The sequence below is a fragment of the Mobula birostris genome, chromosome 2 (genome assembly GCF_030028105.1).
Source record: "Mobula birostris isolate sMobBir1 chromosome 2, sMobBir1.hap1, whole genome shotgun sequence".
NCBI lineage: Eukaryota > Metazoa > Chordata > Chondrichthyes > Myliobatiformes > Myliobatidae > Mobula > Mobula birostris.
Window position 1 is genome coordinate 210,777,284 of NC_092371.1, and position 20,799 is coordinate 210,798,082.

Consider the following 20,799-nt stretch of genomic DNA (forward strand, 5'->3'; position numbering starts at 1 on the left):
TGTTTCGGGCCCTGAAAGATAGTGAGGGAGGAGGTCTCGGGGCAGGTGTAGCGCTTGTTCCGCTTATAAGGATAAGTGCCAGGATGCTGCCTGGCCTGCTGAGTTCCTCCAGCATACTGTGTGGGAACTGCATTCAACGTTTGTTGTGTACATATCTTATAATCTGAATTTAGTTTGGCTGCCAAAAACAAAACAATGGTGAACACAGAGGTTTCTTTAAAATTGTTTAGTCATCATTGGTTACAAGGGTAGGAGAATAAAGAAGAGTAAAAAGAATTTTTAGAAGATTGTTTTGTATTTTTTGCCTTCAGTCAGGAGCAGTTCTTCAACATTGATATTAGAATTTATTTAAATCTTACATCCGTCCCACAATGTGAGAGAGTAAAAATCTTTGTGTTAAGACTCCATCACAATGTACAGACATATGAATTTATAAGCCTAATTACTTGCAGAAAGAAGTGTCCCATAGGCTGGTGGTCCTGGCTTTAATGCTACAGTACCATTTGCCAGACAGAAGCAGCTGAAACAGTTTATGGTTGAGGTGACTGGTGTGCCCGATGATCTTCCAGGCCTTCTTTCTGCACTCGCTGCCATAAGTGTCCTCTATGGAGGGAAGTTCAAGTTCACATCCACAGGGGAGCTGGGCTGTCCGTATCACTCTCTGCGGTGCCCAGCGATCAAGGTTGGTGCGGTTCCCATACCAGGCGGTGATGCACCCAGTCAGGATGCTCCCAATGGTGCCCCTGTAGAAGGCCTTGAGGAGTTGGGGGCTCATGCCAAACTTCTTCAGTCGCCTGAGCTGGAAGAGATGCTGTGGTGCTTTTTTTTTGCCACATGGCTGGTGTTTGCAGTCCAGGTGAGATCATCGGTGATTTATTTCTCAGTTTATTATTTCTCACAATCAAATCTCACTTCTGGTTCTGTTTTGGTATGGAACATGAAGCAGGTTCTGCAAAGGTTGTCCAAATCAATTGAAATTTTCTGTTCAGCCTATAGTTTCTGCCATTGGAATCAGGGGAGCAAGAGGGACAGATTTCAGGGGCACTCGGTGTGAGAACAAGTTCTCATGGGTGGTTGGACTTGAGCTTTGTGTAGTTGCATGCTAACATGAAGTCTGACAGGTGTTAGCTCTTTGTTTTTTTTAAACTCATTAACTGGATGAGGTACTGCTGGCGAGTCCAGCATTCACTACACATCCCAAGTTTCTCCAGTGAGTCAACTAGTGAAGGTACATCCATAGCATTGTTAGGTAAGATGTGCCAGGACTTAGTGATACGTTTCCAAGTCAGGATGGCATATGATTTGGCAGGAATGCAGAGAAAAGATGTTCTGTTTTCCTGTTGGCTTTATCCCCCCTGATGGTGAGGTTGCTGTTCTGAGGGTGGTGGGTTATTTAGTGCATTTTATTGATGGTACATTCTGCCTTCACATGATGTTTGGTATAGGGAATGAATTCATAGGCTGGTTAGTACAGCACTAATTAAATGAGAAACTTTATTCTGGGGTCAAGTTGTTCCGATAAGGCCCAAGGTGAGCATTTTTGTGCTAAGTTACTGACATTACTTGACTGCCTTTGAGATGACACATGCCATCATTTGGCTGATAATGAAGGATTGAATGGTTTGTTGTAACTGGGACTGAATTTGACTTGCATGGACACGACGTACTTGGGCAATTTTCCACATGGCTGGGTAGCAACCAGTGCTGTGATTGTAAACCTTGAGTTGAGGTTTTGGCTGGTTCTGGAATACAGGACTTAAATGCTAAAGCTTGGATATTGTCTGGACACTCCGGAGCACTCAACCATTTCCTCATTACACATGAAATGAATCAAGCTGAAACAGCAGAGTCCTCAGGAGAAAGCCAAGATGGATCTTCTGGCTGAAGATGATAGAGATTACTCGGGCCTTTCCTTTGCCTCCTGTTCTGACCTTCGTCATTGTCAATGCTGCTATTAGGTAATTATCCATCAGAAATTTGGAGTGGGAGATTGGAAGTTGCGAGTTATGAAAAGTTTTTAAAGGCATCCAGGGGAAAGATATTCATAGAACATAGATTTAAGGCAATGGATACTGAAGTTTTCAAATGAAATGGAATGATGAAATTATTGTGGTGATAACTTTTAGAAGACAATTGAACAATTGAAGGGACAGGGTATGGGAGAGCAAAATCAATTTGCACTTACCAGTAACACAAGAAGATTCTGCAGATGCTGGAAATCCAGAGTAACACATGACAAATGCTGGAGGAACTTTGCAAGTCAGGCAGCATCTATGGAGAGGAGTAAAGAGTTTTGTGCTGAAACCCAGCATTAGGACTGGAAAGGTAGGGTGATGAAATCGGAATAGGAAGATGAGGGAGGGGATGGAGTACAAGCTGGAAAGTGGTAGATGAAGTCAGGTCAGGGGAGAATGCAGGTGGGTGGGGGCGAATGGTATGGCAGATTTCAGAATGGCAGGCAATGACTAGTGGGGTGCCACAAGGCTAGGTGCTGGGACTCCAGTTGTTTACAATATACAAAACACATTTCCAGAAAAGTTGGGATATTTTCCAAAATACAATAAAAACAAAAATCTGTGATATGTTAATTCACGTGAACCTTTATTTAACTGACAAAAGTACAAAGAAAAGATTTTCAATAGTTTTACTGACCAACTTCATTGTACTTTGTAAATATACGCAAATTTAGAATTTGATGGCTGCAACACACTCAACAAAAGTTGGGACAGAGGCATGTTTACCATTGTGTTACATCACCTTTCCTTTTAATAATACTTTTTAATCGTTCTGGAACTGAGGATACTAATTGTAGTAGATTTGCAATTGGAAATTTTGTCCATTCTTGCTTGATATAAGACTTCAGCTGCCCAACAGTCTGTGGTCTCCATTGTCTGATTCTCCTCTTCATGATGCGCCATACATTTTCAATAGGAGATAGATCTGGACTGGCAGCAGGCCAGTCAAGCACACGCACCCTGTGTCTACAAAGCCACGCTGTTGTAGCCCGTGCAGAATGTGGTCTGGCATTGTCCTGCTGAAATAAGCATGGACGTCCTGGGAAGAGACATCGCCTTGATGGCAACATACGTCTCTCTAAAGTCCTAATATACACCTCAGCATCAATGGTACCTTCACATACATGCAACTCACCCATGCAGTGGGCACTGATGCACCCCCATACCATCACAGATGCTGGCTTTTGCACCTTTCGCTGATAACAATCTGGATGGTCGTTTTCATCTTTGGCACAGAGAACTCGACGCCCGTTTTTTCTGAAAACTAGCTGAAATGTGGGCTCATCTGACCACAGCACATGGTTCCACAGTCTTTCGGTCCATCTGAGATGAGCTCGGGCCCAGAGAACTCGCCGGTGTTTCTGCATAGAGTTGATGTATGGCTTCCTCCTTGCGTAATAGAGTTTCAAGTTGCATTTCCGGATGCAGCGACGGACTGTGTTGAGTGACAATGGTTTTCCGAAGTACTCCCGAGCCCAGGTGGCTATAATTGTCACAGTAGCATGACAGTTTCTTAGGCAGTGCCGCCTGAGGGCTGGAAGATCACGCACATTCAACAGTGGTTTCCGACCTTGCCCTTTACGCACTGAGATGTCTCTGAATTCTCCGAATCTTTTCACAATATTGTGTACTGTAGATGTTGAAAGACCTAAATTCTCTGCACTCTTGCGTTGAGAAATGTTCCTTTTGAACTGATACTTGAACATTCTGTGCACTTTTGAGTCTTATTTTAACGCTGTCCCAACTTTTGTTGAGTGTGTTGCAGCCATCAAATTCTAAATTTGTGTATGTTTACAAAATACAATTAAGTTGGTCAGTAAAACTATTGAAAATCTTTTCTTTGTACTTTTGTCAGTTAAATAAAGGTTCACGTGAATTAACATATCACAGATTTTTGTTTCTATTGCATTTTGGAAAATATCCCAACTTTTCTGGAAATGGAGTTTGTATATTAATGATTTAGACACGGGAATTAAATGCAGCATCTCCAACTTTGCGGATAACACAAAGTTGGGCGGCAGTGTTAGCTGTGAGGAGGATGCTAAGAGGATGCATGGTGACTTGGATAGGTTAGGTGAGTGGGCAAATTCATGGCAGATGCAATTTAATGTGGATAAATGTGAGGTTATCCACTTTGGTGACAAGAACAGGAAAATAGATTATTATCTGAATGGTGGCCGATTAGGAAAAGGGGAGGTGCAGTGAGACCTGGGTGTCATTGTACACCAGTCACTGAAAGTGGGCATGCAGGTACAGCAGGCGGTGAAAAAGGCAAATGGTATGCTGGCATTCATAGCAAGAGGATTCGAGTACAGGAGCAGGGAGGTTCTACTGCAGTTGTACAAGGCTTTGGTGAGACCACACCTGGAGTATTGTGTGCAGTTTTGGTCCCCTAATCTGAGGAAGGACATTCTTGCCATAGATGGAGTACAAAGAAGATTCACCAGATTGATTCCTGGGATGGCAGGACTTTCATATGATGAAAGACTGGATCGACTAGGCTTATACTCGCTGGAATTTAGAAGATTGAGGGGGATCTTATTGAAACGTATAAAATTCTAAAGGGATTGGACAGGCTAGATGCAGGAAGTTTGTTCCCGACGTTGGGGAAGTCCAGAATGAGGGGTCAGAGTTTAAGGATAAAGGGGAAGCCTTTTAGGACCGAGATGAGGAAAAACTTCTTCACACAGAGAGTGGTGAATCTGTGGAATTCTCTGCCACAGGAAACAGTTGAGGCCAGTTCATTGGCTATATTTAAGAGGGAGTTCAGTATGGCCCTTGTGACTAAAGGGATCAGGGGTATGGAGAGAAAGCAGGTACAGGGTTCTGAGTTGGATGATCAGCCATGATCATACTGAATGGCAGTGCAGGCTCAAAGGGCCGAATGGCCTACTCCTGTTTCTATGAAGTGAGAAGCTGAGATTCGAAGGGTGGAAAAGGTCAAGCATCGAAGAATCAGAATCTGCTAGGCAAGCAGAATGGACCATGGGAAAAAGGGAGGAGGACCAGCAGAGGGAGGTGATAGACAGGTGAGGAGAAGAGAGGGGTTAAGCGGGGAGCCAGAATGGAGAGTAGAAAAAGAGTGGAGGGGGAGGGAGAGAAATCAATGTTCATGCTATCAGTTTGGAGACTACACAAATGAAATATGAAGTATTGCTGTTCCAACCTAAGAGTGGCCTCACTGTGGCAGTAGAGGAGGCCACGGTCCGACATGTCGAAATGGGAATGGGGACTGGAATTAAAATGATTGGCTACTGTGAAATCCTCAGTTACAAACGAAGTAAAGGTGCTCGACAAAGCAATCTCCTCAATCTACATCGAGTCTCACTGATGTACAGGAGATGGCATCGGGAACATCAGATACAGTAGGACCCCATCAGACTTGCAGGTGAACCATTGCATCACCTGGAAGGACTCTTTGAGGGAGGAGGTGAATACACTTACCATTTCATTGAAAGCTACCCATTAGCCCATCAAGATTAGGCCTCATTCCAGCGGGACAACCCTCTCAGTCCCATTCCCTCAATTACATCCTTGTACCATATTCCATCTTGAATGCCCATCAACTTCTCCCTATTCTCCTGCCACCCAATTATGCCAGAAATATTGTGAAATGGTTATTTGTACAAAGAGACTGTCACCCTTTTGTTTTTTCTTACTCCAGATTTGTTTTGGTTTCAGTGTCGCCATCTGTTCTTTTTAGTAGATCTAATGCTCCACTGATTCAGAAGGTATCTGTCAGTAACATGATAGATGATCCAGACATTACCACAGAAAATCATTCGTTACACACACGGCTAAACCATCATTCTCGTAGTCCTTGCCAGACCAGGCACTGGACTAAAGCAAACAAATAGTTTTATTTAAGTAACATATGAGCAAATGGTATATAATTTATTTTCTTTTATTTTAGTTTTTATTTTATTTTATCTTTTAATTTATAGTCATTTATTTTTCTTCCATGTCCAACAGAGAATAATAAAACTGCCCATAACATTGTTTAGGATAGATTTGCAGCAGAAGTACATTTCTTACACTGTCACAGATTTTAAATATAGAAACTCTTTAACTGGTCATCACAAAACTAAAGGTACACAACTGCTGTCTGCAGTTATCTTTTGCAGGCTATATTACTTGGGGGGGGGGAGAGAAATTGAACTGATCTCTTTGAGTTTACACTGAAATAATGGTCAAGTGCAATGGTGACTGACCATAGAGAGCCACTCACAGCATAATGTTGTTTTTCAGTTTTACTTGGGTAAACATCTTTGTCAGTGACACAAAAGATGGTCATTAAATGCAGTATTTCAAGTAATTTCATTTTGCCAATGCGTGTGGGGAAAGAGCAGGGAACAGGATGAATTGCAGAGCTTTGGGCTAAATGGCCACCACTTGATCTGTATAAATGTGTCAATCAGTGATGTGCTCTGCATGTGCTTGGGTTTAACCCTATGTGGTACAGTTTCACAAAATTATAAAATGCATTCCAAGAATCTGAAACAGAATTGCATGGTTTTGTACAGATTAAATAATTTATTGTTAACTTTTTGCAAGATGCAACTTAATGTAAATTTCAATGGTCTAAACAGATCTTAAAATGTCTAAGTACAGGTTAACTGATATAACAGAAGTGCCTCCAGTTGATACTGCCGTTAGTTTTTTCTTACCAGATCTCTGTAGTTCCAATCACCTCAGCAGGAACACCTACTAACAAAAATGAAAGTAAAATGGCACTGATTTTATAAACTAATATAATTTCCTCTGCTTTCTAATTTTCCATGTACCAATGGTTTGTTTTTGGCAGAGCTCTCTATAAATCAGAGATCAACCCCTTTAGCTATACTGTTCTGCTATATTACCGAGACTCTTCCAATGAAGTTGACAATCCCCATTTTACATAGTCTTTATTGTAAAAATTCGGCAAACTTGACTCTGGAATGCACGTACGGCCCCTTGAAAACTAATGTCTGCCTTCGCCGGAACAGACTTCAAGCCAGATTAAAGTTTCGAGGTCTAAGAGTGGAAAACAAACTGGTGTTCAGCCCCATTACTCAGTGCCAGCCAAGATCCCCACCTGAGCCCATCTTGTCTGCCTACGTTTGACACATTCCCCTCTCTTCCTGCTACAACCATCGGGTGGGAGGTGTAGGATTCTTGGGTCAATGCCGCCAGGACCAGGAACAACTGTTGCCCTGTAGCCATCGGACTCCTCAACCACATTCACTTGTCTCAACGCTGAACTGACTCCACAGCTGTGGACTACCTTTTGGGGACTTTGCAGCTCATATTCTATGCGTTATTTGTTTACTTTCTACTATTTGCATGATTTGTCCTCTTTTGTACATTGGATGCTTGTCAGTCTTTGTTGTGTGTGGTGCTTCATGGATTCTATTGTGTTTCTTTGTTTTGTGGCTGTCTGTAAGAAGATGAATTTCCAGGTTGTATTTTTTGGTACACGTACTTTGATGATAAATTTACTTTGAGTATCTTCAGCCACACTGAGCAGCATCGTGAATGATACTCTGAGAGTCCATTCAAAGCACATTAGCAATGGTTTGTAGATGTGCTTGTCATATTCTACCCACTCTACAAGGCTAACTTTGCAAAGGCAGTGCAATATAATTTTGCTCATGATGTGAATTTGTACTTTCTCTCTGCAGTGGGACAATAAAATTTGACTGAAGCAGCTGTATGTTCATACATGTCTCTTGGAGCCTTCCTGCTATGCACATGTTTCAGGAATTTTTGTAAATGCTGCATTGATTTGGATTCCTGGAGTGACTGGTTTATTTTAGGCTTGATATTTGAGCAAGGATGCAGTGAAGACTATAAGTGGCTGAGGAGCCTGGGACTTGGGTGTCACATCAAACAAAGTGAGAAGTCCCTGTTAATATTGTTTCCCACCAAGCAGCCAGGTGAATTGCTATCTACTTAGCGGCCTGGAAGAAACCATTGGCAAATGACCATGCCTGATGGTTTGGAGAAGGGAACAAAGAGGTCTTATTTGAGAGGGCCTGCGGGATTGTAATAGGGGAGCAAAGGTAGTGATTAGAAATGGAGAGAAGGAGAATTAGAAACAAGCAATGCTTGATATCTTAGCATCTTGGGCAGTGTCTGTGCAAAAAGAATCAGATTTAATATTTCAGGTTGAAGCCCCTTTGACGGTTCTGTTTTTATTTCAGATTTCCGGCATCTGCAGTTTTTTTTTTATAATTTCCACTTCATTTCAGATGTTGTCCAAAATGTATTTTTGAATTTGAAGTAAAATGAGGACTCCTCGTTGTTTTTGGAGTTTCGGTTTCAACAGTGATTCTTTTGCACGGTTCCTGTTTTGGACCTAGGATCCATTGTTAGCCAGTGTGTGTTTGCTAGATGTCTTCTCAATTCTTTTCTTTCATCTGTAACCAAGGTGGAGAAACACATCTTCAGTTTTTGCTACTTATACATTTGAGATCATTACCTTCTAAACAAGTAGAAACTTGTTTCATGGCTTTTGTTATCATGTCTATTTTCATACCGCTGCTTGTTTTTTTGGGTGAAGATTTCTTTTATTTAAATGCCAACAACATTAAATCATGTATCTGGAAAGGGTGATTCTGCATCAGAAACTTTATTTGTCCTCTATGTATAGCGACAAAAATGCATCCATATTTAAGACAGTGAACATTTTAACTAACTGATTTGATTATTATTGCAGTTTTTGGCCAATTTTCCTTAGTGATACTGAAACTTATTGGTGAGATATTTCGTCAAATTAATTTCATGTTTTCACTCAAACACTGTTTTCCTCTTCTCAGGGAAGTTTAAATTGCTGGAGCAGGATCGAGATGTAAGGGAGCCTGTGCAGTACTTTAACAGTGTTGAGGAAGTGGCCAATGTTTTTCCAGACCGAGTATTTGTTATGGAGGCGATAACGTTCAGTGTAAAGGTCAGTCATACAAAAGTCAGATTTATCTTCTCAGAAAAAATTACTAATTTTTATTTGTGAATGTTTGCTCAAGAATATGAGAGATTTGAAATACTTTTCCACTGGAAAGCTCCTTTCTTTGCAAGTGATAATAGCATGGATTTAATGTTTCAACTTCATTGGCAAATCTTCTGTGTTGAGCACAGGCTTCAAAAAATACACAGGTGATACAGTTACCTTTAGTATTGTGAACTGAATTTTTCAATCGGGATGTCTTCTCTCCCCACTCAATAAAGAAGCATAGCAGCAGAGCCAAACTAATCCATGGTCATTCACTCATTAAACAGCTTCTTACAACCATTAGCCATTCATTTGCTGATAGTCGATCTGACAGTCAGGAGGAATGAGAGTATTTTTGTGGGGGACTGCTATTTTCCTTGTTCTGGCATTGACTGGTGAAACACCAATGGAACTGTAGCACTTAGCTACTGGGTAGAGAATAAAACCTATAGTTGTATAACTAATTAGCTGGAAAGCACCTACAGATTGCTTTAAAATTCTCTGTGTGCAAACGGATGTCAATGCTGAATGTTAAATCTGGAGAAATAGTACAAGAATGTAGTCTGTGCCTGTATAAACAAGTTATCCATGAGTTACCCCCATCTCCCACCTTGACCTCTTCTCCAAGTTTCTTGTTTTCACAGCAGAATACATCTCTCAGAGGCTACTTCTGTTTTTGGATGGAATTTCTCTCAAAGGTAACTGCCTCAAATATGAAAGAGGGTAGGATGTCCTGATACTGTCCATTGTCTGATCCACATGACTGTGCTCACAGGTAGAAGAGTGTTTGATTTGCCACTCCAAGCATTTAGGGGCCACAAACAAGAGAAAATCAGGAGATGCTGGAAATCTGAGCAACACACACAAAATGCTGGAGGAACTCAGCAGGCCAGGTAGCTTCTATAGAAAAAAAATACAGTTGATGTTTTGGGCCAAAACCCTTTGGCAGGACTAAGTGTCATATCTTTCACGTGCTGTGCCACTGGGTATAGAACTGAGTTCCTTGTTTTGGCCTTCATTTTTCGTGCAGAATTTTAATCTATTTGCCACAACTGTTAATGTTGGTGAGGCATAGGTAATGGGAATGGATAAAAGCTTCATAAAACCTAACATAGATTTGCAGGAGAGGATCATAGAATGCTAAGCAATATCCTGATGGATTGGTTTGTGCTGACTTTGAGATCTACATAAGCAATGAGAAAGTAAATCATTTGCAGAGATGGCTAGATATCTTGTGTGTTTTGGTGATCAAATATTTCTACTAGAAGGGTGTGCTGGTCCAAGCAAATTTAATGGAAAGAATGGAGAAATGTACAAGATGGAATCCCATGGAGGATATGTTAGCAATGCCTAGAAACTGGGATTAGTCAGTATCCAATTGCACAGGGTGGCACTGGCGCCCAGGTTTTGGAGCTTAGTGATGAGATTTGCGGGGATGATAGTGCTGAATGCTGAGTTGCATTTAATGAATAGCATCCTGCTGACCAACTTCTATCGGACAACTATAGAGAGCCTCCTGACGTATTGCTGTGCAGTGTGGTTTGCCAGCTGCACAGAACAGAACAGGAAGGACTTGCAGCAGGTGGTGAGGGTAGCAGAGCGGGTTATTGGCACAACATTACCCTCCCTCAGAGACATTTATACTGGCAGACTTCAAAAGAAGGCTACTTGTATTTCAAAGGATCCTACTCATCCTGGACATCACCTGTTTTCCCCTCTACCTTCTGGGAAGAGGTACAAAGCATTAAGGACGAAAACAAAGAGACGCCTTAACAGTTTCTACCCACAAGCAGTGAAATGTATAACACCCCCTTCCCTTCTCCTGCACCCCCCCCCAAGACAGCAGCAGCTAAATGCATCACACTTCCAGGAATGGCAGGTGTGCAATAGTCCAAACCACCCCCCCATCCATATATTATTAATTTTGGACTGCATTCCTGAGGTTTTAGAGTTTATTTTATGTATATATTCTTTGTCATGCTGCAAAACGTTGAGCTGCTAAACTGTGTTTCATTGCTCCACAACAATGACAATAAAGATATTCTGTTCTATTCTATTCTACTGATGTATGCACCTTTATTGTCCAGGCATTCCAGAGCTGAGTGGGGAGCCAATGAAATGGCATCTGCTGTTGAGCTGTTGTGACTCTAGGCAAGTTGGAGCAGATCCAACTAACTCCTCAGGCAGGTCATTGCAATTGAATCATAGAATTAACAAACTAATGCTACATACTGGTGCTCATATTCCACACAAGCCACCTTCTACTCTAGAGCATTAATCTACAGGGGACGGTGAACAGCAGGAAGTCGTGACACAAATTGGTACCAATGACACACGTAGGAAGGTCCTAAAGAGAGAATGTTGGATAGTAATCTCTGGATTGCTGCCTGTGCCACCCTCCAGTGAGGGTAAGAGTAGTGCCTGACTTTAGTGGTTGAAACGATGTTGGAGAATTGTTAAGGATGAGATTTTGGGGAACTTGGAGGCATATGAAGAGGTAGGCCAAAATCAGCAGGGTTTCCTTAAGTGGGAATCTTGCCTGACAAATCTGTTGGATTCTTTGAGGAAATAGCAGGTAGGATAGATAAAGGAGATTCAGTGATGTGGGAATAAAGGTGGCCTTTTCTGGTTGGCTGCTGGTGACTAGTAGTTTTCCACAGGAGCCAGTGTTGGGACTGCTTCTTTACATGTTATATGTCAATGATTCGGATGAAGGAATTGATGGCTTTGTGGCCACATTTGGGGATAATATAAAGACAGATAGAGGGACAGGTAGTATTGAGAAAGCAGGGTGTCTGCAGAGGGATTTAGACAGATTGGGGGAATAGTCAAAGAGATGGCAGATGGAATATAATGTAGGGAAGTGCATGGTAGAAGGAATAAGGACGTGGACTATTTTCTAAATGGGGAGAAAATTAAAAAATCAAGGGCACAGAGGAACTTGGGAGTCCCTGTGCAGGATCCCTAAAGGTGAACTTGCAGGTTGATTTCATGGTAAGGAAGGCAAATGCAATGTTAACGTTCATTTTGAGACAACTGGAATACAAAAGCAAGGATATGATGTTGAGGCTTTATAAGGCATTGGTTAGGTTGCACTTGAAGCACTTGAGCAGTTTGGGGCCATTTATCCAAGAAAAGATGTGCTAGTATTAGAGAGGATCCAGAGAAAGTTCATGAGAATAATCGCAGGAATGAAACATATAAGGAATGTTTGATGGCTCTGGACCTGTGCTTGCTGGAGATGGGAAGAATGACGGAGAACTCAATGAAATTTAATGAAGTTTGAAAGACCTAGATAGAATGAATGAAGAGAGGATGTTTCATGTAGTGGTCGAGTCTAGGACCAGGGGGGCACACCCTCAGAAAAGAGGGAGATCTATTTGGAACAGAGATGAGGAAAAATTTTTTCACCAGAGGATGGTGAATCTGTGAAATTCATTGCCACAGATGGTTGTGAAGTCCAAGTCATTGGGTATATTTAATATGGAGGTTGATAGGTTCTTGATTAATCAGGGTGTCAGAGGTTACAGGGAGAAGGGTGAGAATGGGATTGAGAGGGATGATACATCAGCCATGATGGAATGGCAGAGCAGACTCGATGGGCTGAATGGCCTAATTCTGGTCCTATGTCATAGAACACTACTGCACAGAAACATGCCCTTTGGCCCATCTAGTCTGTACTGAATCATTAATTTGCCCAGTCCCATCGACTTGCACCTGGACCATAGCCCTCCATACCCCTCTCATCCATGTACATGTCCAAATTTCTCTTAAATGTTGAAATCGAACCTGCATCCACCACTTGTACTGACAGCTCGTTCACACTCTCACCCCCCTCTGAGTGAAGAAATTACCCCTCATGTTCTCCTTAAACGTGTCACCTTTTACCTTAACCCGTGATCTCTAATTGTAGTCTTACCCAACTTAAGTGGAAAAAGAACTGCTTGCATTTACCCTATCTATACCCCTCATAATTTTGCATAACCAATCTCCCCTCAATCTTCTCCAGTCTAGGGAAGTCCGAACCTTCACAAAATGCTGGAGGAACTCAGCAGGCCAGGCAGCATTAATAGAAAAAAGTACAGTTGATGTTTTGGGCCAAGACCCTTCAGCAGGACTGGAGAAAAAAAAGATCAGTAGACTTAAAAGGTGGGGGGAGGGGAGGGAGAAACATGAGGTGATGGTTGAAACTGGGAGGGCGAGGGTGAAGTAAAGAGCTGGGAAGTTGATTGGTGAAAGGGATATAGGGCTGGAACAGGGAAAACCTAATAGATGACAGAAGATTATGGAAGAAGGAAAAGGGGGTGGGGGGGGAGGAGCTCCAGAGGGAGGTGATGGGTAGACAACGAGATAAGGTAAGAGAGGGAAAAGAGGATGGGAAATGGTGAAGGGGGTCGTGGGGAATTACTGGAAGTTTGAGAAATCTATGTTCATGCCATCAGGTTGGAGGCTACCCAGAGGGAATATAAGGTGTTTTTATATTCCCTCTGGGTAGCCTCCAACCTAATGGCATGAACATCGATTTTTCAAACTTCTGGGAATGTACTCCCCCCCCCCCCCACCTCACTATTCAAAGGTTCAAAGGTACAGTTTAATGTCAGAGAAATGTATACAATGTACATCCTGACATGCTTTTTCTTTGCAACCATCCACAAAAAGAGAGGAGTGCCCCAAAGAATGAACGACAGTTAAATGTTTGAACCCCAAATTCCGCTCCCAGCTCCTCCTCCCACACTTAAGCGGCAGTGAGCAACAATCCCCTCTCCCCCCACTGGCACCGCCACCAAGCACTCAAGCAAACCAATAGCAAAGATGCAGACTTGCAGTTACCACAAAGACTTTGAGTTTCACCTGGTATTCGACATACCGCAGGTTCTCTCTCTCCCTAATAAGGGAGAAAGAGATGTCTCCATTTTCCCAGCGAGTGGGGAGACATAACAAACAACTCGCTGGTTTACGATGTTAGAAGTCCATTATGTCGCTTTTTTTGAGCTCCGTGCCTGAAGATTGCAAAGATCCTGGGTCTCCAGGCACACAGCCGCAGATATTTCAACTCCCCCAACGACACCCAGGTCTCCTGTCATGACACTGGCCCTCGATCCACTTGTCTCCAGAGCCCCGAGATCTAGGCTTCTGAATCCGAGGCAGACTCTCAGGCTGAGCCTTTGGCGTGCTGAATAATGGCCAGTTGTGGAACCCCGAGAACGGGTCCCGTTCCCGCAAAGAACTATAGTCAGCGTGTGACGCCAGGTCAGGGTCTTCAAAAGAACCCTGAAAGGAAAAAATAGAGCTGTTTCTGAAGATGCAAGCAAAGGGGTCACTGTAAGGTGCCATTAACCCTCCTAAGCTCTGCCTTCTCCATCCCCTTTGCCCTCTCTCACTATCTCCTTGCCTGCCCATTGTTTTCCCTCAATTATCCTTCTCCCTTGTCTTCTTTGCTCTGCTATTAGATTCCCCCTTCTCTAGCCCCTGTATCTCTTTCGTGAATCTCAACTTCCCAGCTCTTTACTTCACACCTCCCCTTCCCGGTTTCACCCATCACCTTGTGTTTCTCCTTCCCCTCCCCCACTTTCTTATCCTGACTTCTCATCATTTTTTCTCCAGTTCCAATGAGGGCTGAAACATTGACTGTACTCTTTTCCATAGATGCTGCCTGGCCTGCTGAGTTCCTCCAGCATTTTGTGTGTGTTGCTTGGATTTCCAGCATCTGCAGATTTTTCACTTGTTTGTGAAAGTACTAACCTTTTCAACCTTTCCCTGTAATTGGAGAGGTTGTGGAGACAGACAAATGTTGGTAAGATCTCAGACAAAGTCAGGAATCAACAGGTTGGGTGTGGCATGTGGCCAAGTGGTTAGGGCGTTGGACTAGTGATCTGAAGGTCATGGGTTCGAGCCTCGGCCGAGGCAGCGTGTGTGTCCTTGAGCAAGGCATTTAACCACACAATGCTCCAGTCTACCCAGCTGAGAATGGGTACCGGCAAAAATACTGGAGGTTAACTCCGTGACAGACTGGCGTCCTATCCGGGGTGGGGGGGAGTCTCGTACTCTCAGTTGCTTCATGCCACGGAAACCAACGTACCATGGAAACCGGCAACAGCACTGGCCTGATGGGCCACAAGGCTTGTGACAGACTTTAATTAATCAGAAGGTTGAGCATGGTGCGACTGGTGTCTTGAGCTGGGTATAATTCAACGCAAGAAGTATTGTAGGAAAGGCAGATGAGCTCAGGGCATCGATCAACACCTGGAATTATGATATTGTAGCCTTTAGCGAGAATTAGTTGCAGGATTGGCAGCTCGGTGTTCCAGGGTTCCATTGTTTTAGATGCGATGGAGTGGGGGGGATTAAAAGGAAGTGGGGGTGGTGTTATTAGTCAGGGAAAATGTCATGACAGTGCTCAGTCAGGACAGACTGGAGGACCTTTCGAGGTGTTGTGGGTGGAACTGAGAAACAAGAACAGTATGACCACGTTAGTGGGGCTATATCACAGGCCAGTGAACAGTCCGCTGGAATTTGATAAACAAATTTGTTGTGAGATCACAGACTGTTGCAAGAAACATAAGGTCGATATAGTAGGTGATTTTAACTTCCCACATATTGATTGGGATTCCTACACTGTAAAAGGGATAGCATTTGTCAAATGTGTTCAGGAAAGTTTCTTTAATCAACATGTAGTACTCCCAATGAGAGAGAATACTATACTTGATCTGGATTTAGGGAATGAGACAGGGCAGGTGACAAAGGTTTGTGTAGGGGCACACTTTGCATCTAGTGATCACAATGCCATTAGTTTCAAAGTAAAAATGCAAAAAGATAGGTCTGGTCCACAGGTTGAGATTCGAATGTGGAAAGAGGCCAATCTTGATATCAGAAATGATCTGATTGTTTTCTGGCAAAAGTATACTTGGTAAATGAGAGGCCTTCAAAAGAACAAAAGGATTGCAGCGGACTAAATTGGTCCACTGGAAGACCAGAATGGTAATGCATGAGTGGAGCCAAAAGAAATGCGGGAGATCTTAAATAAAGGTTTTGCATCTCTATTTCCTTGGGAGATGGTCACAGGGTCTATAGAAGTGAGGCAAAGTGGCATCAACTTCATGGACCCTGTACAGATTACACAGGAGGAGGTGTTTGCTGTCCTGAGGCAAATCGGGATGGATAAATGCCTAGGACCTAACAAAGTGTTTCCTCAGACCCTACAGGAGTAAAGTGCAAAAATTTCTGGGGCCTTAGCAGAGATATTTAAATCATCCTTAGTGATAGGAGATATATATATCAGAGGATTGGAGGATAGACAGTGTTATTCTGCTGTTTTAAAAAAAGCTCTAAACATAAACCACAAAATTATAGGCCGGTGAGTCTGAAATGAGAAGTGGGAAAGTTATTGGAAGGTATTCTAAGGGACTGGGTATTATAAATATTTTGATAGAAATGGACTGAATAAGGATAGTCAGCATAGCTTCATGTGTAGTAGGTCATGTCCAAACAATCTTATTGAGTTTTTCAAGGACATTACCAGGAAAGTGGATGAAGTGCAGTGGATGTTGTCTACATGGACCTTAGCAAGGCATTTGACAAGGTCCCTTATGGGAGGTTGGTCAAGGAGGTTCAGTCACTCAGCATTCAAGAGAAAGTAGTAAATTGGATTGGACATTGGATTTGTGGGAGGAGCCAGTGAGTGGTAGTAAATGGTTGTCAACACAAAATACTCTGCAGATGCTGGGGTCAAAGCAACATTCACGACACGCTAGAGGAACTCAGCAGGTTGGACAGCATCCATGGGTTCAAGGGTTCCGGCCTGAAACATTGACTGATCATTTCCACGGATGCTGCCCGACCTGCTGAGTTCCTCCAGCGTGTTGTGAGTAAATAGTTGCCTCTCTGCCTGGAGGCCTGTGACTAGTGGGGCACCACAGGAATTGGTGCTGGGTCCATTGCTGTTTTTAATCTATACCAACAATCCGGATGATAATGTGGTTAACTGGATCAGCAAAGATTGGGGGTGTAGTAGACGGTGACGAATGCTATCGTGGCTTGCAGAGGGATCTTCATCAGATAGAAAAATGGGCTGAAAAATAGCAGATGGAATTTAATGCAGACCAGTGCGATGTGTTGCACTTCAGTAGGACCAACAAGGGTAGATCTTACACAGTGAATGGTGGGGCACTAAGGAGTGTGATAGTACAAAGGGATCCAGAGTACAGGTCCATAATTCATTGAAAGTGGGGTTATAGATAGATAAGGTTGTAAATAAAGCTTCTGGCACATTGGCACATAAATCAAAGTATTGAGTACAGGAGATGGAATGTTATGTTGAAGTTGTATGAGATATTGGTGAGGCTTAATTTGGAGTATTGTGTGCATTTTTGGTCATCTACATACAGGAAAGATGTAAATAAGGTTGAAAGAGTACAGAGAAAATTTACAAGGATATTGCCGGGTCTGGATGACCTGAGTTATATTGAGAGGAGGTTTGATAGAGGTATACAAAATTATGAAGGGTAAAGAAAGGGTAAATGCAAGCAGGCTTTTACCACTGAGGTTGGGTGGGACTACAACCAGGCGTTATGTGTTAAGGGTGAAAGCTGAGAAGTTTAAGGGGAGCATGAGGGGAAATCTCTTCACTCAGAGAGTTGTGAGTGTGAAATGAGCTGCTAGCACAAGTGGTGCAAGTGAGTTCAATTAAGCTCTCTTTACAACCCTGAATACACTTTCAAGGAATTATGAATCTGTATTCCCAGAGCCCTGAGTTCTACCACACTCCTCACTGTCCTACCGCTCACTGTGTAAGACCTTCCCTGGTTGGTCCTTCCAAAGTGCAACAACTCACACTTGACTGCATTAAATTCCATCTGCCCATTTTTCCACCTGGTCAGATCCCACTGAAAACTATGATAGTCTTCCTTGCTGTCCACTACACCCCCAATCTTGGTGTCATCCACAAATTTGCTGATCCAGTTAACCACATTATCATCCAGATTGTTGGTATATATGACAAACAACAATGGACCCAACACTGATCTCTGCAGTGCACCCCTAGTCATAAGCCTCCAGTCGGAGAGGCAAGGATCTACAACCACTCTCTGGCTTCTTCTGCAAAGCCAATGTCTAATCCAATTCACTATCTCATCTTGAACGCCAAGCAACTGAACCTTCTTGTCCAACCTCCCATGAAGATGAAAGGCTTTGCTATGAGGGACCTTGTCAAAGACATTTACTGTCTTGCCCTCATCAATTCTCCTGGTTACTTCCTTGAAAAACTTTCTAAGATTGGTTAGCACACTTACGGCTTACCACAAACAAAGCCATGTTTCTTTATCCTCAATCAGTCCTTGTTTATCCAAATATTTATATAGCTGGTGCTTTAGAATACCTTGCAATAGCATTCTTACTACTGATGTCAGGCTCACTAGTCTATAATTTCCTGGCTTATTCTCAAAGCCTTTTTTAAACAATGAAACAACGTTAGCTATTGTCCAACCCTTTGGCACATCATGTGGGTAAGTATGTTTGAAGTATCTCTGCTATTACCCCTGCAGTTTCTGCACTAGCCTCCTACAAGCTCCAAGGGAACACCTTGTCATGTCCTGGGGATTTATCCACCCTAATTTGCCTCAACACATCAAACACCTTCTCCTCTGTCATCTGTCCAGGGTCCATTACATCACTGCTGCTTTGCCTCACATCTGTAGACTTTGTGTCCGTCTCCTGAGTAAATACAGATGCAAAAAATCCATTTAAGATCTCCCCCATCTCTTTCAGCTCCATGAATAGGCTACCACCCTAATCTTGCAGCTGACTAGTTTTGTCCCTTGCTGTCCTTTTGCTCTTAATATATTGTAGAAGCCCTTAGCATTCTCTTTCACCTTGTCTTCATGCCTTCGCTCCTGATTTATTTCCTAAGTTCTCTCCCGCAGTTCTTTTACTCCATAGTACCTCATTTCTTCTTGCCTGCTTGTACCTGGTATGCACCTCCATCTTTTTCCTAACCAGGACCTCAATATCTCTTGAAAACCAAAGTTCCCCAAACCTGTTATCTTTGCCTTTTATTCTGACAGGAACATACAAACTCTGTATTCTCAAAATTTCACTTTTGAAGGCCTCCCATTTATCTTTACCAGAAGACAAACTGTCCCAATCCATACTTGCTGAATCCTTTCTGATACCATCAAAATTGTCCTTTCTTTAATTTAGAATCACAACCAGAGGACCAGACCTATCTGTTTCATAATTACCTTAAAACTAATGGCATTATGATCACTAGATGCAAAGTGTTCCCCTGGATGACCTTCTGTCACCCGTCCTGTCTCACTCCCTCATAGGAGATTAAGTATTGCTCTCTCTCTGGTTGAGACTTCTATGTACAAGGTAGAGAACTTTCCTGAACACATTGATAAACTCTTTCCCACCCAGCCCTTTTACAGTCTGGGAGTCCCAGTCAATATGTGGAAAGTGAAAATCACCTACCATCCCTTTTGTCATAATTCAGCCACCAGTTCTCCACCATTAGGCAGCCACATCTCCTCCCTTGCCAGATACTTTGCTGAGTTTTCCTTGCATGCTTCTCTCGTTTTCCCATTCCAAACATGCCGGGCAGAGATGTTTCTCCTTTATTTTGCAGCTGATTTAATACTGACTCCCCTGTATGGTTATGACTGGTAATATTTTTTAATATACAATCCCAATAACTCACCCTCACAATCTTTTCTGTCCCAGCGAAAAAACGCCTTGCATCTCTATTATAGTGAAATACACAAGACATGCAGGTCACCTAGCTCATGGCAATACCCGAATAGAGGAGCAGTGCTTGAGGAATCGAAGCACATAATCTTATGCCAATTGATCTCCCCTTGGTCCGATAACCCTCTGCCATCAACCCAGGATTCCACAAGTACAATCAGAATCAGCAGCAGAGCACCTTGAAGAGTTTACTTGCAGGTCGGCAAAGCTAGTATAAAAGGAGAACTTCCCGAGCATTCAGACATTCCAGAGGTTCAATCAACCTCAGGAGCAGAGCACTGCAAATGAAATAAAAGTACAGAAGGGGCAAGCAGGGCAGCCATTTTTTGGAGTAGGTTAGCGGTGAGAGTAGGAGCATCAGGCATTGACTCAAAGCTTCGATGAGAAGAGGCTGAGGACAAAGACACAGGATAGAAAATTTGGTCTTGGTTGCCCATTGTTCAGTGCAGGCAGGGTGGCTGATATGGCGGTAGAATGGTTCTCATGTAGGATGTAGGAATTCATGGAACCTGATGGTCTCCCTGATGGCTACATCTGCGGGAAGTGCAGCCAATTCCAGCTCATGAAAGACTGCATTAACAAGTTGGAGTTGGATGAACTTGGGATCATCCAGGAGGTAGAGAAATTGATAGATACAACTTTTGAGCAGGTGGTTACACCCAGAATGCAGAATTGGGGGAGTAGATGGGTGAACACTGAGAGAGGTAAAGGGAGAAGGAAGTCAGTGCAGGGTCCCCCTGTGGCCACTCCCCTCAGCAACAGGTATACCCCTTTGGATACTGCTGTTGGGGATGACCTATCTCGGCAAGGCAGCAGGGGCCCGACCAATAACACTGTGGTCAGTTCTGAGCCTCAGAGGGTAGGGTAAAGTCAGGTAAAGATTCTGTGGCAGCAAAAGAGACACTAGGATAGTATGTTGCCTCCTGGCAATACATGGAACTATGATGTTTTGGTGTTTGCAGAGACTTGGATGACTCAGGGCCAGGAATGGCTGCTGAGTGTGCCAGGCTTTAAATGTTTCAAAAAGGACAGGGAGGGAGGGAAAAGAGATAGGGGACTGGCACTGCTAATCTTGGA

The 20,799-nt window shown here is 43.0% G+C and overlaps 1 protein-coding gene across 1 annotated transcript in view; it reads left to right on the forward strand.

Moving 5' to 3' along the window:
- gareml (GRB2 associated, regulator of MAPK1-like) overlaps positions 1–20,799 on the forward strand; it is a 164,235-nt gene that overhangs the window by 94,238 nt on the left and 49,198 nt on the right. The window contains exon 3 of the mRNA XM_072278906.1: positions 8,813–8,943. Within this exon, the coding sequence (XP_072135007.1) occupies positions 8,813–8,943 (131 nt within the window). The remainder of the gene's footprint in view (positions 1–8,812; positions 8,944–20,799) is intronic.